Source organism: Poecilia reticulata, chromosome 7, assembly GCF_904066995.2.
Source record: "Poecilia reticulata chromosome 7, P_reticulata-male-v2, whole genome shotgun sequence".
In the NCBI taxonomy this organism is placed as follows: Eukaryota; Metazoa; Chordata; class Actinopteri; order Cyprinodontiformes; family Poeciliidae; genus Poecilia; species Poecilia reticulata.
In genome coordinates this window covers 13,603,745-13,624,311 of record NC_088836.1, presented here as the reverse complement: position 1 = coordinate 13,624,311, position 20,567 = coordinate 13,603,745, and the positions used below count along the sequence as shown (strand labels likewise).

The 20,567-nt window shown below is 40.7% G+C and overlaps 1 protein-coding gene across 3 annotated transcripts in view; it reads left to right on the top strand.

The window, feature by feature from the left end:
- casz1 (castor zinc finger 1) overlaps positions 1–20,567 on the top strand; it is a 219,372-nt gene that overhangs the window by 127,542 nt on the left and 71,263 nt on the right. The window contains exon 2 of one of the 3 annotated variants that reach the window (XM_081608909.1): positions 14,776–14,874. The exons of the other annotated variants lie outside the window; for them this stretch is intronic. Within the exon in view, the coding sequence (XP_081465035.1) occupies positions 14,865–14,874 (10 nt within the window). The 5' untranslated portion in view covers positions 14,776–14,864. The remainder of the gene's footprint in view (positions 1–14,775; positions 14,875–20,567) is intronic. 3 annotated transcript variants of the gene reach the window in all.

The window sequence follows — 20,567 nt, the reverse complement described above, 5'->3', positions numbered from 1 at the left end:
AGTTAATCATACCCGGATGATAAAAAAAAAAAAACTTAAATGAAAGCATAGAGAGGAGTGGGTGTTGGAGCAAATCTGCCTTCTCACTTTGGTGCCGTGTACATTTCTCAGTTTCACTTCTCTACCACCTTTTCTTTGACAGGAATTCAAGACTTGAGAAAAAAAAAACACCATGAGAACCTTTTTTATTTTTCCAACCTTTGGCATTGAGACAAAATATTTGTAGCATTTAGCCAGAGCCCCTATCATTTCTGTCCTCCTGTTGTGACGTTGTTTGTAATATGGCCGAAATGGCTCTTGGTCCAGGGCAAAACTGTGTCGGGGAGCGACACGAGACGGCTATTTTTATTTTTAAACCAAAATTTAAAATACTTAATAATAGATAATCCTACAGAGAAAAATAAGCACAATTTTAGAGTCATTTAATCTGTATTATTTTTGTGAAAACACACACAAAAAAAGCTCTTTCTGTATATGTCATAAAGAAAACCTTGGAGACAGACATGAAATAAACTGTTCAACCCTGAATTGACTTATTCTGATGACAGATTCATCTTTGTAAAACCTGTGTAAAAACTTTATTTATATATTTTTTTTCCAAGCAAAAAGGTAAACGGTTATGACGTTTAATATATATATATATATATATATATATATATATATATATATATATATATATATATATATATATAATATATATATATATATATATATATATATATATATATATGTGTGTGCATGCAGGATTTTTTTTTTTTTCACGTGACATTCTATTCACTTGGGTCGGTAGCAGGCAGCACCAGTAATAATTACTGTCTGTACATGATAAATCTGAAGCCCAGCTGTTCACTTCTGTCACAACAGAAAGAGAGGAAAGGAGGAGGTGGGGGGAAGGATGGAGAAAAGAGAAGGAGGGATGGGGGGGAAGAGTTTAGGAGCGTGCAGTTTGTCGGATTTCTTCCCTTTTTTTAAAACTCTGTAACTTGATAGGATTACATGGTTCTAGAGCCCACACCTGTTAAGAGGCTGTTAACAGAACAGTTGGCAGTTTCCGAGCCCGGGCTTAGCCTTTTTGCTGTCTGTTCTGGGCGCCCTTTTGAGGATTTTCACCCCGCGTATTTGCAGAGTTTGTTTCTCCGGGCAAGGAGAGGAGAGAGCTCCCTGCAACATGCGAGCGGTCTGATGCTAGAGTGCGTACCGTAGGTTTCTCTGCAGGAGTGTGTGTGCGTGTTTGTGCGCGTGCTGCTAGTGCGCGTGTATGCGCGCGTGTGTGTGTGTTAGGATGAGGCTGGGTCGGCTGACAATCTCTTTTTCTCCCTCCCTTTCAACAAGAGTTCTTCTGTACCAGCAGTTGTCGCTCCTCTCTCCGAATTTATGAGAAAGTCATCAGCGAAAAGTGAAAGAATTCGATTTGATGTTGTGTTGGAAAGGTGTTGCCAGGATAAAATGCCCAAATACAGGTTAAACCAGACGATTTGAATGATTAAGGGCTAGGTTGAGAGGTTTTTGTGCATATTTTCAGGAGTGCCAAAGCCTGTGCCGTCAATTGGACATACTTTTGAGAGGAGTGGAGAAATGAGTAATGCATAAAATTTGCTGCTTGTTTTCTCTTGTTCAGTTATTCCTCTTGGAGACACGGAAGAGTGTCTAAACTGAGGATTTTTGTTGCAAAAAATCTGTGACACTCATTAGATTCAGAGAATCACATCAGGGTTGGTTGTTTGTGCCTTGTCGGTGCAGCGTGCCTCGCTGCCTTATTTGGCATTCAGCAGACACCCGGCTCTCCCGCTTCGTCACTTTCTGCGGGTCCTCAGCACCTGTTCCCCCTATTGTGCCGGAATTTTCTATATTTGGCACGAAGTTGGACTCCCTCGATTTATGTCTAGGTCACAGTTTATGATAGCCAGAAAGCAACCATCTCTATATAAAGTTTTTTTTTTTTTTTTTCCATTTCTCAGTTTTCTTTTTCTGGGAGACGACAAAAGCATTAAACTTGATTAAAGTTGGGGAGACTGACTCTAAAGCGATTGTCACCAGGGCGTCTAAATGTCATCTTCTCCCTTGCATTATTGTTGACACGTTGCATTGCAAGTGGTGTAAATTATCTTCCCTCTCGAGCTCGGGAGGAATAAAAAACGAGCAAAGTTGATAGATATCTTGGACTAACTTTTAATTGTTCTGATATGCAATCACAAAATGACAATAAAACCGGAGCAGGGCCACGGTAAAAGCTTTATCTCCTACTCTGTGCCCAAAGTGTCATGTCCATAACAGCACCACCTGATCTACAGAGTAAAATAACCACTTATTGTTTGGACAATATTGGAACCCCCTCCCCAACCTACCCCACCCCGACACTCACCCAGCCCTCCCCGCCGCTGCTTCTCCCACCTCTCCCTTGATTCATTTCACCCACTGTCCTCGGCTGCTGGAAAATGGCGTTAATTTTTTTATTACCTGTTTGACTCTCCAGCCTTATTACTGTAGCCCCTTAATGTTCCCGGTAACCGTGGAAACCAGATGAATAAATGTCCGCCAAAGAAAATGAGATGATTAAACAGGTCACCCTTGCAAAACAAATTCGCTTGGTCGAGCGCAATTTGTATACCAAGCGGCTGTCTTAACAGTTTGCTAACAAGGGGATTGTTTGCCAGACTAACTGACAGAGACGGGAGGGAGGGAGGGAGGAAGAGGGGGGGAGAGATGAAGATATCTGGGGAAAAAGGATATGATTGAGGAGATAATATTTTACATCACTGTGCTGTTTGTCTCAGCTCTTATTTTTCATGATAATGTGATGGTTGTAAAGGATTTGAGGTTATCTTTGCTGTGTTTTCCTCACATATTGCAGTGAGAAATGGATGCTTAAAGACGGCCGGTTTCAGGGTTTGTAACCAAGAGAGTTTAACAGGTTCAGGATTTTATTTAGGTTGTGCTACGAGATTAGAAGCAATTAATGTTGGGGGGCAGGGGAGTGATAGATCTGGCAAACACTATGATATTGGCTTCACAAGAACAAGATGAGACAAGGTTTTAGTAATACTCTTGGGAAAACTATAAATGACTTTTTTTTATTTCATAAATATTATTTATTTTCTAATCATAAGTAGTGCTCTAAAGAATATGTAGTCAGTGTATTCTTTCCAGGTTTGACTGGTATGTCAAAGTTTTTATGCCTGTCTCATTCAGAAGTGGTCAAAACAACATTAAAAAAGCTGCCATTTTGTGTTTTCACAAGTTGACTAAAGGTTGCTTAAACCTCCAGCTGCTTAGATTTTTGAACCAGACGATCAAATGCATTATTACAAACAGTCCAATAGTCCTTTAGTCTGGTGCCAGTACAAAGCCCCAAGGCAGATGCTGACTTTAGCGTCTTTAGCACTGAGCAGCTAGCTAGTTGCAGTCTTATCACAGTACTTCCTGTCTTCTCTGTCACTGTCATTATTTCTTTTTTACTTAGTGCCTAAAAAGTGATGAGGTAAACTATTTCAATGATTTTGAGTCTTTAACACTTTTGGAACCATGTGTCAACATATCAGGGCAACTCAGGAACTACTTTTCTTACGCAGATACAATTTGGTGTCCATCCTCATATGCCCACCTGCATAGGGGTTTAACATTTTTTTTTCGTAGCCTTTATTTTTCCAGTCTTTCGGTGACAGCCAATACAACATCAAAGAGATATTTTCTTCCATGAGAAGTTGCCACTCCCCAAGGTTATATCTTAACTGCAGTAGATAACTCGCTTTATTTAGTACTAAACCAGTTAAGTTGGTCTAAGAGGCTGAAGGAAACAGGTAGTTAACTTTAGGCTCATTATTGCCTTAAAACAACTCCGGTCTCAAAACCATTACAGCGTTTTATGAGAAACACTATTTAAGGAACATTCAAACAAATTTCATGTTTACAATTTGGAAGCTATTTACATAGAAGTTGATGACTGTTTACACAAAAAAATGAAGATCAGAGGTAATCTGCCATCAATGATCTTCCTGTTTGAAACGTACTCTACCGAAAACAGAAATAACTATGAAACAGAAAAGCAAAGCAGTGTAACCTGACTTTATATCAAACAGTTATTCTGGAAATGCTTCATTTGTTTTGCACTTGGTGTGTTTTTCACAGGGAAAGATAATTGGTAGCATGCTACCTCCATTTTACTAGTATGTGTATTTTTTTTTCTTTTGTGTAAATAATAGACTGATGCAAATTTGGCGACAATTATAGGTCTCTACAAACCACTTAGGTATTTGTGAGCTTTAAGATGCTAGAAGTCTGCTGTGGTCTTGGCTTTTCTTAGACAAGCCGTTAGCTTCAACTGCAGGGCCAGATAATCTGGGTTTATACCAAATGTACTGAAAAAGTCACAAGAAATTAGTGTCTTATAACCTTTTTAGCAGCTTTAGACATTCTAAACTATTCCTTTAAAGCATCCATCCATATTATTAACAGAGGCATTTCGTCTGTGATCATCAGCAAGTGCAGCAGCAAATAGAGTTTCTCTCATTTATGTGGCAACCAATCATTATCGCTAATTGTCCTTGAGGCCATCTGTATAGAATGGCTGGTCCTCCATTGGCTCTGCGGCGGTGCTGGTCATGGATTTACTAGTCCGGTAATGATATCTAACTCCTCCACACTCAGCGCAACTTCAGTCACAACTGCAGCAATAAATATGGAGGAGGTTTTCTCTCTAAATTAAACAGTAGCCTGAACAGCATCCTGGTTTTGAAGTGTTGCAAAGCCTCGTTCCCATGATGCACCCGCCCTTCCTCTCCCTGTCCAAGTGTAATGTTCTCATATAACTTGTTTCAGCCAGACCTCTCTGACAGCCATATAAGATGTCTGGTGTTTTCATCTGGGGAAAATAAGAGACTAAGGTTGGGCAGATTTAGCCATGCGAGGGTAGAGCAAACACGCAGACTTGGATCGGAATCAGGCCCGCGTTGCCGTTCTGACCACAAATCATAAACGTTGGGGACGCGGCGGTGGTGTTGTTTATGGAAGGATGCCACGCTGCGCAACTTGAGGGTGTTGTCTGTTTGCACTGATGCACCACCACCACTTACTGCCTGCTGCTTTAAAACAACTTCTGCATCCCACTCGGCCTCAGCCATTTTGTCCCGTCACCAGAGCGGATCCCAAACGCTCACCACAGCCTGGGCAGAGGGGGCTGGGGGTGGGGGACGTCGGGGTTGCTGCTCTCAGCTAAACAGTTGCTTCTTTAAGTTGTTCATGGAACAGGAGATGCAGGGGTAGAGTTTTTTTTTTCCACTGGCAGAGGGGGGTATTTCATCCCAATCCGGGGACACTATTGCTCAAAACTGAAAAGCACTTATGCATTATTGATGTTTTAATTTGTGCAAATGCCCAAGTCTTTGTTAAGTGATTATAGTGCTGGGGAGATAACAGGGGAGGTACTTCTCTATGAAACAAGAGCTGGCTTTGCAGGTTGGACCGGGGAGCCGTCGGACTAAATCTCACAACACTTAATTCCTGTGCAGTCTGGAAAAGTCTGGAATTTGATTGGATCATTTTCCAAGTTTGGATACATTTGGAAAAATGCAGATTCAGTGTGGGAAGAAGTTGTGTTTGCAAACTTTATTTCTTATTCCATTATTTAAAAGACTTAAAAAAAGAGCTTTTTTATTATGTAGATTTGTTGTTTTTTTAATCAAATGTATTGAAAAAAGCTTTTAGCCTTTAGATTCTTTTTGTTCTTGATCTTAAACCCTTGATTATCAATCTGGCTCCAGATGGAATGACAAAACAAATCTTTGAAATTCCTACTTTGTTCAAGAGTTTTTCAAATAAAGCAGCTGTTGCTCACAAACTGTGATTTAGCATTAGATGTTTTGACATTTCAGTTCTTATCTGAATTAAGCTTACTCGAATATCAGAAAACCCAACAACAAACAACAAAAATTGAATCAGAAGACACTTTTAGTGCTGTTGTTTCTATTACATTTTTTTTTTTTTAGAAAAAAGCAAATCAAAATATATCAAAAGACCCGACTTGCAAAAAAAGAATGAAAAAGTGTCAAAGTGCGCTATTTTAAGAGTTGGAAATTGGGTGGATCTCTTTTTCGCAGAAACAGAAGAAATATCAGGATTGTTGTTTGAGGAAGTGACAAGAGTTGACCCAAAAAGTATCAACGTGTCCAAGATAAGAGGAAAAAAAAAAATCAGCCGTTGATCTTTTGTCCTTATTTCTGCTGCACCTCTCCTTTTTATGATGTTGGTTTTATAGGTCTTTTACATCCCTTATCAAAAATTATTTGATGTAAATACAATGGAACTGACCTGAAAAAGCCCCGTGTGTAAATAGTCTGCATGTGGCCTGACTAGAAACTGACCTTGGGGGAAGAAGAACGCGAAGTTATAATGCTTGCAAAACAGGACAATAAAATAATGCCCCTGTCTGAAAGGAGGGAGTTTGGGTGAATATAAAAGAGAAAGAAAGAGAAGCAGTTTTCTTTCGCAGCAATCATTAACTCAGAACAAAGGTTATCAAGCGTGACATTTTTTTATTTTTTTTAAACTCTGTAATTTATGTAATCATCTGTTACAGTTACCTTTCTAGATAAACACCGATGGCAGGAAGGGGCTGAACGCTTCCCTTTGAAGCCAACAGAGGTATATGCAGAGAATGAAGTGAGATTAAAAAAAAGATTTTCCTCCATATCCGACTTGATCCGATCTTCAACTACGTCTTAGATCATTGTCACTAGTGCATAGAAACCTATGCTTCACCCCATTGTGCCTTTTTGGCGTGTCTGTGAAGCCTGTCCAAACGGAGGCTCTCCACACCTGCAGCTGTTCACACACCGTTCGTTCCTGCAGCACCCACCGCGTGTGTAACCTGTAAATTACCCTGCATTCATCCAGTACAAAATGCATTAATATGGGCTCCATGAATGTCAACTCATGGGATAAGTGTCTTACTTTTTGGCTTTGGTCGCGGCATTAGTCATCCTCTTTTGTTCAGTGTCTTTATTCTCCAGGAAAATCTGTTGAGTGTGTGGAACCAGGGCTTTGCCTCCCGTCTTTGAGGTCCCCGGTGGAGGTAAAACACACGTGCACACGCGCGCTCACGCCAACGTGGTGGGGCTCAGGCTTCCCCAAGCATTTACTGCTTTATTAAGCTGTCTCATGAACCCACTAGCAGAACATGAGAATACAGGAAAAAAATAAAAAAATAGAAAAGCCCATATTACTTAGATGATTTGATGCCATTTGTGGACTGCAAAACACTCAGCTTTATTGTGTGAGAAGGGAGAAGGAGCAAGAGGAGAGAGGGGGAAAAGGAAAAACAAGAAGTTGGCTTAGAAATTCAGAATTTCAATTAGCGTACGTAATCTGAACCTGCCGGCTTTGATAGAGGCTTTTTTTTTTTCTACCAAGAATACAGCGGCACTTGTAAAACATTAATTAAGCAGACTTGTTTTTTTTTTTAAAGGACGGAGATGGAGTAAAGTGTGCTTTACGCAGTCCATTTTTCACCCAACAAAAGACAGTTACCTCACACAGAGGGCTGCTTCATCCAAACCGCTTGTAGGACCAGAAAAAAAAAAAAAGAAAGCAATGAATTTGAGTTGGACGAAAACACATCAGACTTCGAGAGTGATGTTCTCAAAAGAGATGATATCATATGAGAACGTGGGACGTCGACGAAGAATAGAAATGTATCCGTGGCACGGTGAAACCTAAGCTTGGCACAGGAAAACGAGCCTCTATTTTAATGACTTTCTACCTGACAGATGACTTTAGATCGCCTTTTGGATCACATTGCCCTGACTTTGTCTCTTACATCATCAAATCATTGATTATTAATAGTTGATATGAATTGTTAATCCACTGTAATCTGAGGTATTATTGCAGCACTTCTCTAATTGTAAGCAATTACACCTAAAAAAAAAAAGTCTAAAAAGTCTTAAAAATATGTACTGTGTTTTTGTTTTGTGGCGATGGTTTGTGGCGAAGCTTGCAGGATGTCTGTTGAAATTTCTACTCCTTTCTGCAAAGCATAACCCTTGCAAAACTGGCATGAAACTGTTGCTTTATAGGGGATTACGTCTCATTCGACAGCACTGGGTCTGATTTTTCATGATGATCATGAAAAGAAACTGTTAGTCACTACTAGATACTCTACAGAGGCAGAGAATATTGGAGATAGAGAGAGTGTTCCCACCATATTGCTCTTTTTCTTTGAAATGTAAGTTAAAATAGAAGAGAAAAGGGATGAAGTCCCTGCTGTATATGCTTTTTTTCTCCTCCACAGCCTGTTGTGAACCTTGTCTTTGCAGCGGGGCGATGAGTACACATACAGATGATACATTAAAACTGCCATAACTCGCACACCCAGCAAAGCTAAAAATCAATTGGAATGGATAGTTAAGCTGGCCCCTAAAAATCAATGAGATATTCATGTCCTTGATCACAAAGTGTCATCCTCTCAATGTTAGCAGCTGATGAGGGCTGAACACACACACACATGCATACTTGCGTTAAAACACAAACATGCAGCAAATATGCACGCTGACTTTGCAGTGATCCATGTAGAGTAATATAAATATGAACCTCAAGGACAAATTTGTTTTATTAGACTTGGACCATAAACTTTTATGGGGTATTTTTGTGGATTCATCCTAATTCAGTGCTCATTTCATTATTTTTTAAGAACCCGAAGTCTGCTGCTCTTTTCGGTTTATCCACCCATCTGGTGAATGCGACTTCATCTGTCAGAGGAGGGGAGTCGCATTTCCAACCTGGTGTTTTTGTTTTTTGACTTTTGCAAAATGCTGCGATCCATCAATGCTACAATAGAGATGACCTTCTATCCATTGGATGATAGCAGGGCACACACACACGCAAACTCACGCCCACCCTCCAGCTGCGAAGACTTTTGTGTCGGAAGAAAATTGGCCAAATGAAGAAGAGCAAAATTCGGTTTCAGAATAGCAGTTTTGCCCCTTATTAATGCCATTAGTGTAACAGTCAGAATGGATCAAATCAGAACGATGACCGAAGCAACTCCCCTGTCTCTGTGCTGTGACGGGATCACGTCGGGAATGATTTAGACATTTTGTGTTGATGAGTGAAGTTTTTGAGTGCTGCTGTGTCCTGCAGACCACAGTCCAATGATAGACATCTTTTTTTTTTTTTTTTTAGCTCTTTGGAAACATTCTTGCATCTATGATGCCCTTTACGGTTCGTTTGTTCTTGCTACGCTGTGTTTAGGGTCACCAACTAGAAGAAGTGATGCTTTTATGTGGATTTGTTGTATTTATACTTGATTTAAACACAGAGTGACAACCCAGCTTTCCTCTGTCCAATAATCAAATAGCTTTTGATCAAGTGGTTTTCTGCTGTTTTTGCTCCCACTAACATAGATCTGAAGTTCTGCTCTGCTCAAGTCATTTTGCGCATCTTTTTTACTACTGGTATAGAAACTTCAGATGCATTACTGCCCCCTACCTGGCTGGAGTGTGTGCATCAGAAATTAGAAATTGAAGAAAGTTTCAATTAAATATATATTTTTAAACAATTTTTATTTCTTTTATCAATATTTGAAATTAACCCATTCAACGCTTTATGACAAAAACAAAAGTTGGGATCCAGGTTTAATATATTCTGATACTGTGCACCAATACTAGCTTACCTCTAAAAAAAAAAAAAACGCTGCTATTCTCCAAGCATATTTGATCATAGGGACCATTGTTGTCATTCACCTTTTTGTATTACTATCTACACTACAGCCACGCAGAACACAGTGAGTGTGTGTGTGCGTGTGTGTGTGTGTGTGTGTGTGTGCGTGTGTGTGCGTGTGCCTGTGTGCGTGTGTGTGTGCGTGTGCGTATGTGTGTATGTGTGTGTGCGTGCGCATGTGCATGTGTGTGTGTGTGTGTGCGTGTGTGTGCAGACATAATTTCCTTTCCACAAAGTTCTCCTTCTTTGCCCGGTATATTAGCCATGAGTTAGCAGTTGCTTGACCTTAACAGGTGGTCCATTTTTATGATTTGTCACTCTGGCAACATTTGAAAGCGTTATTCATCCCTCCAGGCTAAATGCCTCAGATTTGGGGAGAGGGAGCTTTTGGAAACAGTTGTCCCCTGTCAGGAACAGTGAGGACTCGGAGAGACCAGGGGAACAGTTGCCTGTCTCCTCGTCGAGGTGAGAAACGATGCAGCAGCTGTCACTCGATCTCTTATTCTCTTTTTTTTTTTTTTTTTTTTTAAACTCTTGTTACCAATAAACCAGACACGAGATGTTTGTGGCAACTGTAGGGGGAGGACAAACTCCAGGCGCCCTGTTGTGTCACTCAGGATCTCACTGGTGTGTGTCCTCCTCTGCACGTTCCATTATCCACCAATCACGAGACGCATGTGGAACGACCCGGCCGAGGACTTTCTCTTCTCCGCGTTTTCTTTTAACGTTCTGTATCATAAAATGCTTCCTGTTCGGTGGTACTCGTGAAGAAACCGTTACATTCGTTTGGCCCTGTTGTTTTCTCTCCTTTCTACTCCTCTCTGCTCCTCTTCTCCATTCTCTGTCTCCCTCACCTCTCCCTCTCATCCTCCCCCCTCCACCTCAATCCATCTGCATCATGTCGATCTGTCAGACTGCCAGTGTCTGTTCCAATTAGATTCCACTTAATACACGTAACCTCGATTAACACGCAATCAAGCCCAGATAAATCACGTCCTTTAAGTCCCCCCTCTGCCTTCTCCCGTGTTGCTTTGCATCACTCAGTTTTTTTTTTTGTTTCTTTTTTTTTTGTTTTACTCAACAAGCTCTCTTTGCCACAGTCGTTGGGTTACAATGTATAGAATCAGGCTGCTGGAGCTGGTGGATACTTGGTGAAGGAGACAAGGGAGTTCCTGTAGCTGTCTGGAAAAGTCTGGAGTTGGATTCCAGCCTTTTCCAGGCTTGAATTAATTTGGGAAAAAAATAATAAGATGGAAAAATGTTTTAATTTCCAGACAATCTTATTGTCCAAAAATATCTTCTTCTCCATGCAAATCCTTTTTCTTATTCTTCCTTATGTTCTTACTTTTTTCTTTGTCTCCTTCCTTTTGTTCCCCCCATGTCCATCTATCCTTTCTTTGTTGTGCCTGTTTTTCTCTCCCTCCTTGTCTTTTCTTCCCACCTTTTGTCCTTCCATCCTTGTGTACTATCTCTCTATTTCCTTTCTTCATTCTTTACGTCCATACATTTTGCCCTTATTTTCCTCCATCCTTTTGTCCTTTCTTGCGTCCTACTTCTCCTCCCCCTGTCTGTTCTCTCTTCTTTTTTTAAATGTCTTTCCTTTTTTTCTTCCTGGCGTCTTTCCTTCTTCAATCTTTCTTTTTTTTCTTGCTTTCTTTCTCAAATCTATAGTAAACGTCAGCCATTTATGTTATAAAAAGAACGTGAATGACTGAGAAATCTACAGAGTCTGAACATGTCTTAAGCTGTCGCATGACGAACATGAAGGAAACCTGATTTAAGCGCACGCTGAGTCTGAGCGAACGTTTCCTGTACTGCTTAAGTTTCTCGCTGCATTTCCAGAAGGCGCTCGTCGGTGCCCTTTTCACCCCTAAAGATGAAGGTGTCTTAATTACATCTTTGGTTAAAAAGCTACAAAAAGACTCTCTGGGTTTTTTCCCTACATTGTGGGAGGCGGTGTAGTCTATTGTCTCTGTGACCTTTTTAGCTAGCGGACAATTGGTTTGACTAGATTACAAATTAAGACACAGCACCAGGCACTTAGGAGGCAAGTCTGTTAGAGAGCGGCTCTATTACTACCAGCCTGTGAAAAAGCCACTGGGCCATACATTTTAAACATTGCTTAAATGACCACAGAGCCAGGCATCACATTTGCATTGTTCCCTATCTATAAAATATAAAGTTGCCTTTGCTTTAATGAATCCTTGTAATACCTCAGTCAGTCTTTGCCACTGGCAAAAAAGGGAAGAAACACAGAGAGCTACTAAAAAAGGTTTCACTGAGGATAATAATTCTGTCAACAAAGTTAATAATTAAGAGTGTTTATTCAAATAGATATGGGGGGGGGGGACTGTTAAATTACCAAACAGGAAAAACCACAAAAAAAAAAAAAAAAAGAAGAAGCAAATGAAAACAACCTGAGGCGGTGAAAAAAGCACACGCAGCACTCCAGGGGTCGTCTTTTATTAATCACAACTAAAAGTGCTAACATTGACATGTTGAACAGATTAGCCTGTTTAATAACTGGGCGGGTCAACATCCTCCGCTGCTGATCCATGAGGATATCCTGTCGGGAGGCAGATAACCTGCGTCTTTCATATGCTGACCCTTGCCTCTGAGGGGTTAGCCCCCCGCGCTAAAGATACACTCATCTCACCACATTTAGCCAAGTTGGCAACGTTTCTTCTGGGCCTTAAAAAGATCCAAAATATCTCAGTTTTCCATCGCAGGCATTACATTTAATTGATTTATGTATTATACAGGTACGACCATTTCCTTTTCCAATCAACCCTTTTTCATCAGCAACATGTCAGAATTACATTATTGCTGAACGACCCAAACTGACTTATTTGTTCAGGGAATCAAAATTAAAGTATGTTTTTTTTTGTCTTGGAAGTGTTTATTTAGCAAAGATTTATTTTGTGAGTCATTTAAAAGTAAAATAAAATAGACCCATATGTGCCATTTTCATTATTTTAATGCACCTGACTCCCTTTCAATATGGAATAAAAATTTTATGTTGAATTATTTTCTAACTTTTATGTCTTATTGTTTATTATTTATTGTCTTTCGTCAAGTGTAGATGTTTTATAATGTATGACATGGAAAAAAAATATTTCTATAAAAATTTTCAGAAGTCCACTTTCTTTTGTTGAAAGGTCAGTACTATAAACAAAAAATTCTGGCAATTTTGCATAACATTTCACACTAAAAATGTAAAAAAAAATGCTTATATTGAGATGCATTAAAAAGCAACTTTATATATATATATAGATTTAACATATATACACACATATATACATATACACACACACACACACACACACCCCACACACACACACACACATATATATATATTTAACTAACTTTTAGGGGGTAGAACATTTTATTTTACAAAATGTTCCATAACATTTTCAAAAATACATTTTATATACAAATATGGCAAAAAAGAAAAACATAAGGTGGAGCACAAGATAAACAGATCCAGACTGGGATCAGGTTCTTTTTTTATTTTTTATTTTTTGTCATCAATAAGCCTTATAAAGCTCACTGTATACTTTGTGAGAGGTGTTGAAATTGATGACTCATGCAGGAGGAGAAAAACACCAATGTAAGTTGTCAGCTATATTTAACTTACTTGAGTTATTAGGCAATCTGGGGACAGGTTATTAAGTAAGGCCAAAATTAACTCGGGTCCGGCATTCAAATCCTAAAAAGTATTCCATTAAACTTTGAAAACCTCTGTTGCAGCACAATGTGTTATCTTTTTCTTTAAAAGGGAAAACTGAGGCTTTTAAAAGAGGTCTGCTTTTATTTCACACAGTCAACAGCTTGTGTCACACTTAAAAGCAATAGTGCTTTTAAGCACCTTGCTGCTACTTAGAGCTGACAAGGGCTTGTCAATGTGCTGTGGTTAAATAAAGCTTGGATTTAAAATAAATGAAGCTATAAGAAAGACGCATATTGATCCTTTCTTTCTTTTTTATCCCCTCCTGTTTTCACCAACATTCCCATTTCACATGTGTAACTACAGTGGACTTGCATGCTCTTTTGGCTTTGTTGTAAAACCAATAAAAAAAAAGTTGCGCATGTTTTATTTAATTAGTATTGGGTGCAAACAAAATGAGTATTGAGTAGATACCCGATAGCTCCCGTTGCCCTTTCTTTTTCCTCTTGGTGAACTTTTTCCACATCCACAGCGGCGCTGCGCTCTCTCTTTAAAAAGAGGTGACAGTTCTGACTATAAGTTAAGCTACTTTCCCAGAGAGAGAGCGAGAGAAAAACAAGGCAGGAATAACACTGATGAGTTTTAACAGCTTCAGCCAGGCGATGGGCAAATATAATAAGTGTTTTCGTAGACGTCACCGGTGATTATCTCATCTGGGCATTTTGGGCGAACATGGTGGATTTAGAGGGCTCGTCTCCCATTGTGCTGACATCTCCCTTTAACAAACCCAATTAAATCATGGCTAAAATCATCCCGATCTCTCCCGGAGTCGGTCGCAAACGAGTGTCTGGGAACATCAGAAATATAAGTGGGAAAAAAAGGGGAATGCAGCATCTCCTGTGTGTGTGCATGTGTGACTCTGAGTGGATTTAGTCCTGGGAGATTTGGATTGGTGTGCCATGGAGACAGGGGGAGGGGGGGGGGGCAAATTTACCCTCACGCTGAATAATGGGATGAGAGGAGCTAATATTTAACAAATTCTTAGGAGAATTTAAGAGAGAGACGGAGCACTCGTGTTGTAGTAATAATTGCGATAATTTACTTTGACAGCGTCTTTATTAAAAAACTTGACTTGTGTTTGATCGTTAGAAAGCGAGATTTAAAGTCAGATTAGGAGACGTATGCTCACGGTGGAGGTTGTATGAGAAAACTGTTTTTGAAACTGGCACCACCATAAAAATAAAGGAGGAAAAATGACACCTGTGTATTTTATCAACACTTGTATGACATGCTTACGTGTCTGCTGCAGTCATTTAAGATGGCTCACACAAAATAAATGAAAAAAAAAAAATCTGATGTGTCTATTTTTTTAGCCCTTTTTTCTATGTATGTTCATTTAGATGTAAGATGCTCTCTAATATTACTGCTGGAACACATTCCCGCCCCTCCAGTCGCATGCAGTAGCTGGCAGCCCCTGTGACTTTGTGAAATGAACAAAGGTAAGACAGAGAGTGAAAGTGAGTAAGAGGAGTCGGCGAAGGAGTGTGGAGGGGTAGTCGTATGCGCGCGTGCTTGTGTGTGTGTGTGTGTGTGTGTGTGTGTGCGTGTGCGTGTGTGTGTGTGTGTGTGTGTGTGTGTGTGTGTGTGTGTGTGTGTGTGTGTGTGTGTGTGTGTGTGTGTGTGTGTGTTGCTGTGAAAGACCTCAACTCAGCCAATGTGGCCTGATGTGACAGGATTAGCTAAGCCCCGGTGAGCAGGGCTGGTACTGCGAGTCTGAGTCTGTGTGTGCGTGTCAGTCAGTGTTTGTGTGCACGACTGACTGGGAACCCAGAACTGCTGCTTGCCACCAGCCGAGCCAAGACAAGACATGGGAGATCAACAGCCCCGTCGGTCCGTCACTGCCACCAAGCCAAACGTCCCCCTCCTTCCCTCCCTCCGCCCCCGCTCCCAGCCAGACCAGGGAAGATGCCGCCAAAGGAGTCACAGATGCAGTGGGAAGTGGGGGCAGCGGGTGGGGGGCTGGAACGGGACACTGTGGGGGGACTGGTGGGCGGGCAGCTGGGGCTAAAGTGAACGTGAGTTGGAAAATGATCCTATTAAATTGAATTAAAGAGGCAGTCTTCATTTACCCCAAGAATGATGGATTTAGATAATTAACAGTGTTAATGGGGACTGGTTAAAGAGGGCAGGGGAAACCGGTGGTTGCAGACATGGAGTAAAAGAGGCCAGGTCAGATCCGCATTGTAGTCAGTCTGCCGGCTCGTAATGATCCCCATTTATAGTCTTCCACTCACTCTTTATTCTTATAAATATTGTTTTTTTTACTAGTTTGTCTGTAATAGTTGTTTACATTCTTTTTGTCAGCACTTTAAATAATGTTTTTCTAAGACAGGACTTTTCTGATACCGATTTCCTTTGAGGTCTGACTTACATCCCTATCCAGCTTCTTTGTCATTGCTTTGAATTTGTTGGGGTGAAACACAAAGAAATCACATTTTTCATAATTGACCTGTGAATCACCAATCAATGCCAATCAAGGAAAAAATTGACTGATTCCAGTCTCTGTCCGCTACATCTTTAAGTTAAAGAAAAAAAATGCTATCAATGGCACTGATTATTATTTTATATCTTTGTAATTTTTTATTTATTTTTTGCTTGTCAGGATTGGGATGTTTCGTACTGACCATGCCTCAACTGGCCTTTCACAACCGACAATTGAAAGCAATTTTCTATCTTCAACAATTAGTCTGCAGAAAGGCAGTGCAGCTTAATAACGCCAATGAATAATATCTATCAGCTGGAGTTCGCTCAGAGTTGTTTAGGTTTAACCAGAGGCCATAAACCATCATATTTAATAGGACGCAACTGAACAAAAAATTGATCAGATCTCAATAGAAATATAGTGTAATACAAAGTTTTTTCTTTTAATAATAATATTCAATTGAGCTTTGAGCATTTCATGGTCATTTACCTTCATAATAAATTCTTGACTTCAATGCTAAATAGGCACAGGTGCTAAATGCTTTGCTTTGAGGTGAAAGGGGTGAAATGGTGACATGTAGGTAGAAAAAGCCGTTCAAATCTGCAACGGGGAGAAGTGACCGGCAGACACTGCGGACGTACATGTACGTTTACCGTCGATACGTTTTGTAGCAGTGTGCTGCAGCTGTGAGTGTATTATACCAATTTAATGCTCTCATCTCTGGACCTAATTATGCTGCTGGTAGTGTGGGGAAGGCGACGTGCGCACACATAGACACGAGGTAGTAGTAGTGGAACTGTGTGCTCGGGTTTTCACTTTGGTCAGTGCACAAACCCTATCTGCATGTCCTTAATTCTTGATGATGTGAAGGCCTCGGGCAGTATGTGCGTGATGGAGAGGACGCCTGCGTGCCAAGTAGAAGTGATTGGCCAGCAGGGCACGGGGCCCCTCGTCACACTGAAAATCCGGTCGCTTTGTCCATTGTCTCAGTGGTGTTAGTGGCACCTTGCTTAAAAACAAACCCAAATTCATGTAAGATTACTGTAACCATATCAGAAGAGTTAGTTTGATAGTTCTGCATATCCGCTATGTGCAGGGCTTATTGCACGGCGCATTGATTGAGGTTGAGGAGTGTTGTTTTGACGCGGCGTTTGTGGATTTCTAATCAGTTTCGTGCACCGCGGCTTACCTGAACTCTGATTAAGTAGAGAATGTCTTAAGTAAAGGGGGCTCCAATAATTTAATGCTACTTTTCTCCTTTCAAAAAAAAAAAAAAGAAAAAAAGAGAACATCAGTCGTATGCATGTGTGTAACTGAGAGAGTGATAGAGTGTGCAGGAAAAAAACAATCTCATCAAGCAGGAGGCCGTTTGCTTAGCAAGAGCTGACAGTCTTTGTGTATGTAAATGAAGAATTTAGACTAATGGAGTTGAACCATTTCTAATTTTGTGATGGCAAGAGGATTTTGATTGAAAGTAATTAAGCAAGCTAGCTGTAAAATTAATTAAAGCAAAAGGAGGGGGGGGACTTTTATTGGATTGGATAGCGATATAGCTGCTGTCAGGCAGGGGGACAAATGGGGGTGACCTGGATTCTCTGCCCTCCCTCCTCCCACTCGGGACTTTTATGTCACTTTAATCTCCTTAGAGCGGCTGGTGTGCATTTGTTTGAAATAATCAAGGAAATATGGTCAGAAATTGTCAGCTTTCAGATCTAATTTACCTGACAGCCTAGCGAGTGTGTGCGTGTGCACGCACGAGCTTGCGTGTGACAGTAGTAGCAGGTCCTGTTTTTTTTTTTTTTTTTTCTCCTCGGCCCCTCCTCAGCTTTGTGGAAAATGCTTTTGACAGTCTTGAAGCATCTTGGTTGTCGGAGGGCGGGAGGCGGGGAGATGAGGAACTTGGGTGGCTTTAAGATGGACATTTCAATGAGGCGTGTTTGGCCCGGCTAAGCCCCTTTGACACTGCCGTGTGCGTGCACACACACCAACATGCTTAATTGCCTCTGTAACATATTCAGACTCCATTTGGCCACTGTAGCAGCACTTCTCAGCCTCTGTTGACTCCAGGTAGCCTAAACGAGCAGAAGCAGATTACAGCCATGGCAAAGCCTGTTACAGCTACTTAACTGCTGACAAATAAGATTGGCCGATCCTGCACAAGTAGAAATGGAACTTATTGTTCTCACTGTTTTTAAGAAGGAAACGGACAAAGTCAGTCCCGATTTCACACCATCATTAGGTGAAAACTATTCTTTAACCCTCCTATTATGTTGCGGGTCAAATTGACCCGTTTCAAAGTTTAAAAATATTTTTTAAATAGTTGCAAGTATTTTTATTGCATGAAACTTTTTCTATTTGTCTTAATAGGTGAACTCTACATATAAATTGAAAATGTATTCATTTTACACATTTGCAGCCCCCCCTGCGTCTACTTGTTACATCGATACTGTTCGGGTCAATTTGACCCGGCAGTCAAGTTAAAGTGCAAAAAAAGATTAAAAATGTCCAATTCTGTTTGTTTCCTTACAGCTATGAACCTTATTTCACCACACACACACAAACAAAGCATTTAGGTGACAAGGCAAACGTCTCTTCATATGAAGTCAAACTTTAACTTTTTGACTTGCGTACAAAAAAAACCACTGTGTCGTGGTAAACGAACAGACCACTCCCACAGTGAAAGACGAGGTGGACGATTCAGAGCTGCAAGAGACATGAGGGTACAAATGAACTAAATAGGGGATTTCTGAATGTTATTAATTGTTCAGTATGTTATTGAGTGCCGTCAGAGAAAAAAGGTGTGAACACATTTGCATGTCACTTTTACATCTAGCTGGTCTGCCACATGAAATTCAGTGAAGCTTGAGTTGACAAAATGTGAAAAGGTTCAAGGGTTATGAACACTTTTGAAAGACACTGTTTTGCTTGTCATCATTAGTACCACACAAATCTCACCCCAGGCTAATAATAGACCTAAAGCAAGACGACTAATGTTCTGTAATATGTAAGTGGTTTGGAGTCCTGTGCGGTTTATATTAAGGTTCCTCAGAATTTCAGCGAGATGCCACTTCCTCTTCGAGGTTGTGATTGCTTGCCAGTTTTTGTGACAAAGTTTGCCTTTACGGCCCTCTCTGCCACCTGAAGAAGTGCTACACTTGCAGCACTTACAACTCAGCCAGGCCCCGAAAGGCAGAGTTGCAGAAGCAAAGCGGCGTCTAACAGGATTAGTGCGTCCTGTTAAAAAAAGGGCCCTAAGCTCCAAAAATAATCTCGCTCACCTTTATCTGCCCGTAACATCACCCTCCACCCTGGCTCGGTTTTTATCAATTAACATTTTAAAGGGTAGAACAAAGAGCTGTCTTTCTCCCACTCTGTAATTAGAGGGGGAGACCTCCTGAGGACTGGCAATACTTGGGCCTGAAAGGCATGATTCTCACCCCCCCAACCCCCACCGGCTCCCACCCCGCAGCCCGTCACTCCACCGCCACCGCTCAAGCGGAACGTCGCTCCTCGATGTATAAGGCCGATAATGTAAATGTGGCGTAGTCTGCTCAGCACACCCGGTACAACCTTTTTTTTTTTTCTTTTTTCTTTTTTGCTAGCTTTATCTAAGTGTGAACAAATGAATGCAACATTTGAAAGAGTGATACATTATTAACTCTAATTGACTCCTCTACAACACTATACGTTCACTGTCACCTTTGCTTTGGCTCGCGCGAGCACGTGCTCCCCGAATCACTTTCGTCGCTGTCCCTACTCTAACACGTTATGTGTCACCACACACTGTTAACAAATGTGATAAAACCACCTCAATCGAGAGAATCAGGTAGAACGTTTGCCTATGTGTGTTTTTGTCTGTTAAGGTGAGATACTGTAGACTGTGCGTGTGTCTGCGTGTGTGTGTGTGTGTGTGGGTGTTTTACTCTCTTGTGCTTAACTGTGTCTACGCGGGTGTGAAAGTAGAAGAGAGAGTGGCTGCTTTCACAGCCACTGGAGCTTTCAATCGGAATTAGTTTTACAACATATGCAAATGTCCCCCCCCTTCTGTTGAAAAAAAGGGGGTCTTTAAATGACAGGTTGATATGTGATTAAACGACAATTAGAGTGCCGAAAATAAGCGTCGGCAGCAGGTCAAGCACTGGGCGGCTCAGCTAAAAGGTAGCAGACTATTGAGCAAAAAAAAACACTCTCAGGCGGAGGCCAGAAACAAGACCCCAAACAAATTAGAGATCTGAAGGGGGAATAACGTTTGGCACTGTGTTCCAATAAAGCCGCAACAAAAACAACTTGTACGTTATGCCTGGATGACAAAAGGCATTAGGGTATGTTTTCAGGGAGAATCGAGACAAGATTTGTTTCTTTACAATCAAAGATCGACTGGCCCATATGACTGCGGTCCATATGACTCATCTAATTCTAGCGGGGTTCTGATGTAAAAACAAATGTTGAGAATCTTCCCATTTTGTGAGTTTATAAATCAAATTGTGCAATTACCCGGTTCAAGTTTCGTTACTCTAAGTGTTAGCTGGCAATGGTGTGCCAGTCCTAATATTCTAACAGTATTTGATCAAGCTCGTTTAAACAGTGAAACAATCCTTTAGTTTAAGAAGTCATGAATCAGATGCTAATTTTGTGTCATTTTGCAGAGAGGCATTTCTGACATTCTCAGTTTGTTTGGTTTTTTTACCAGATAGCTAAAACGATGCTTAA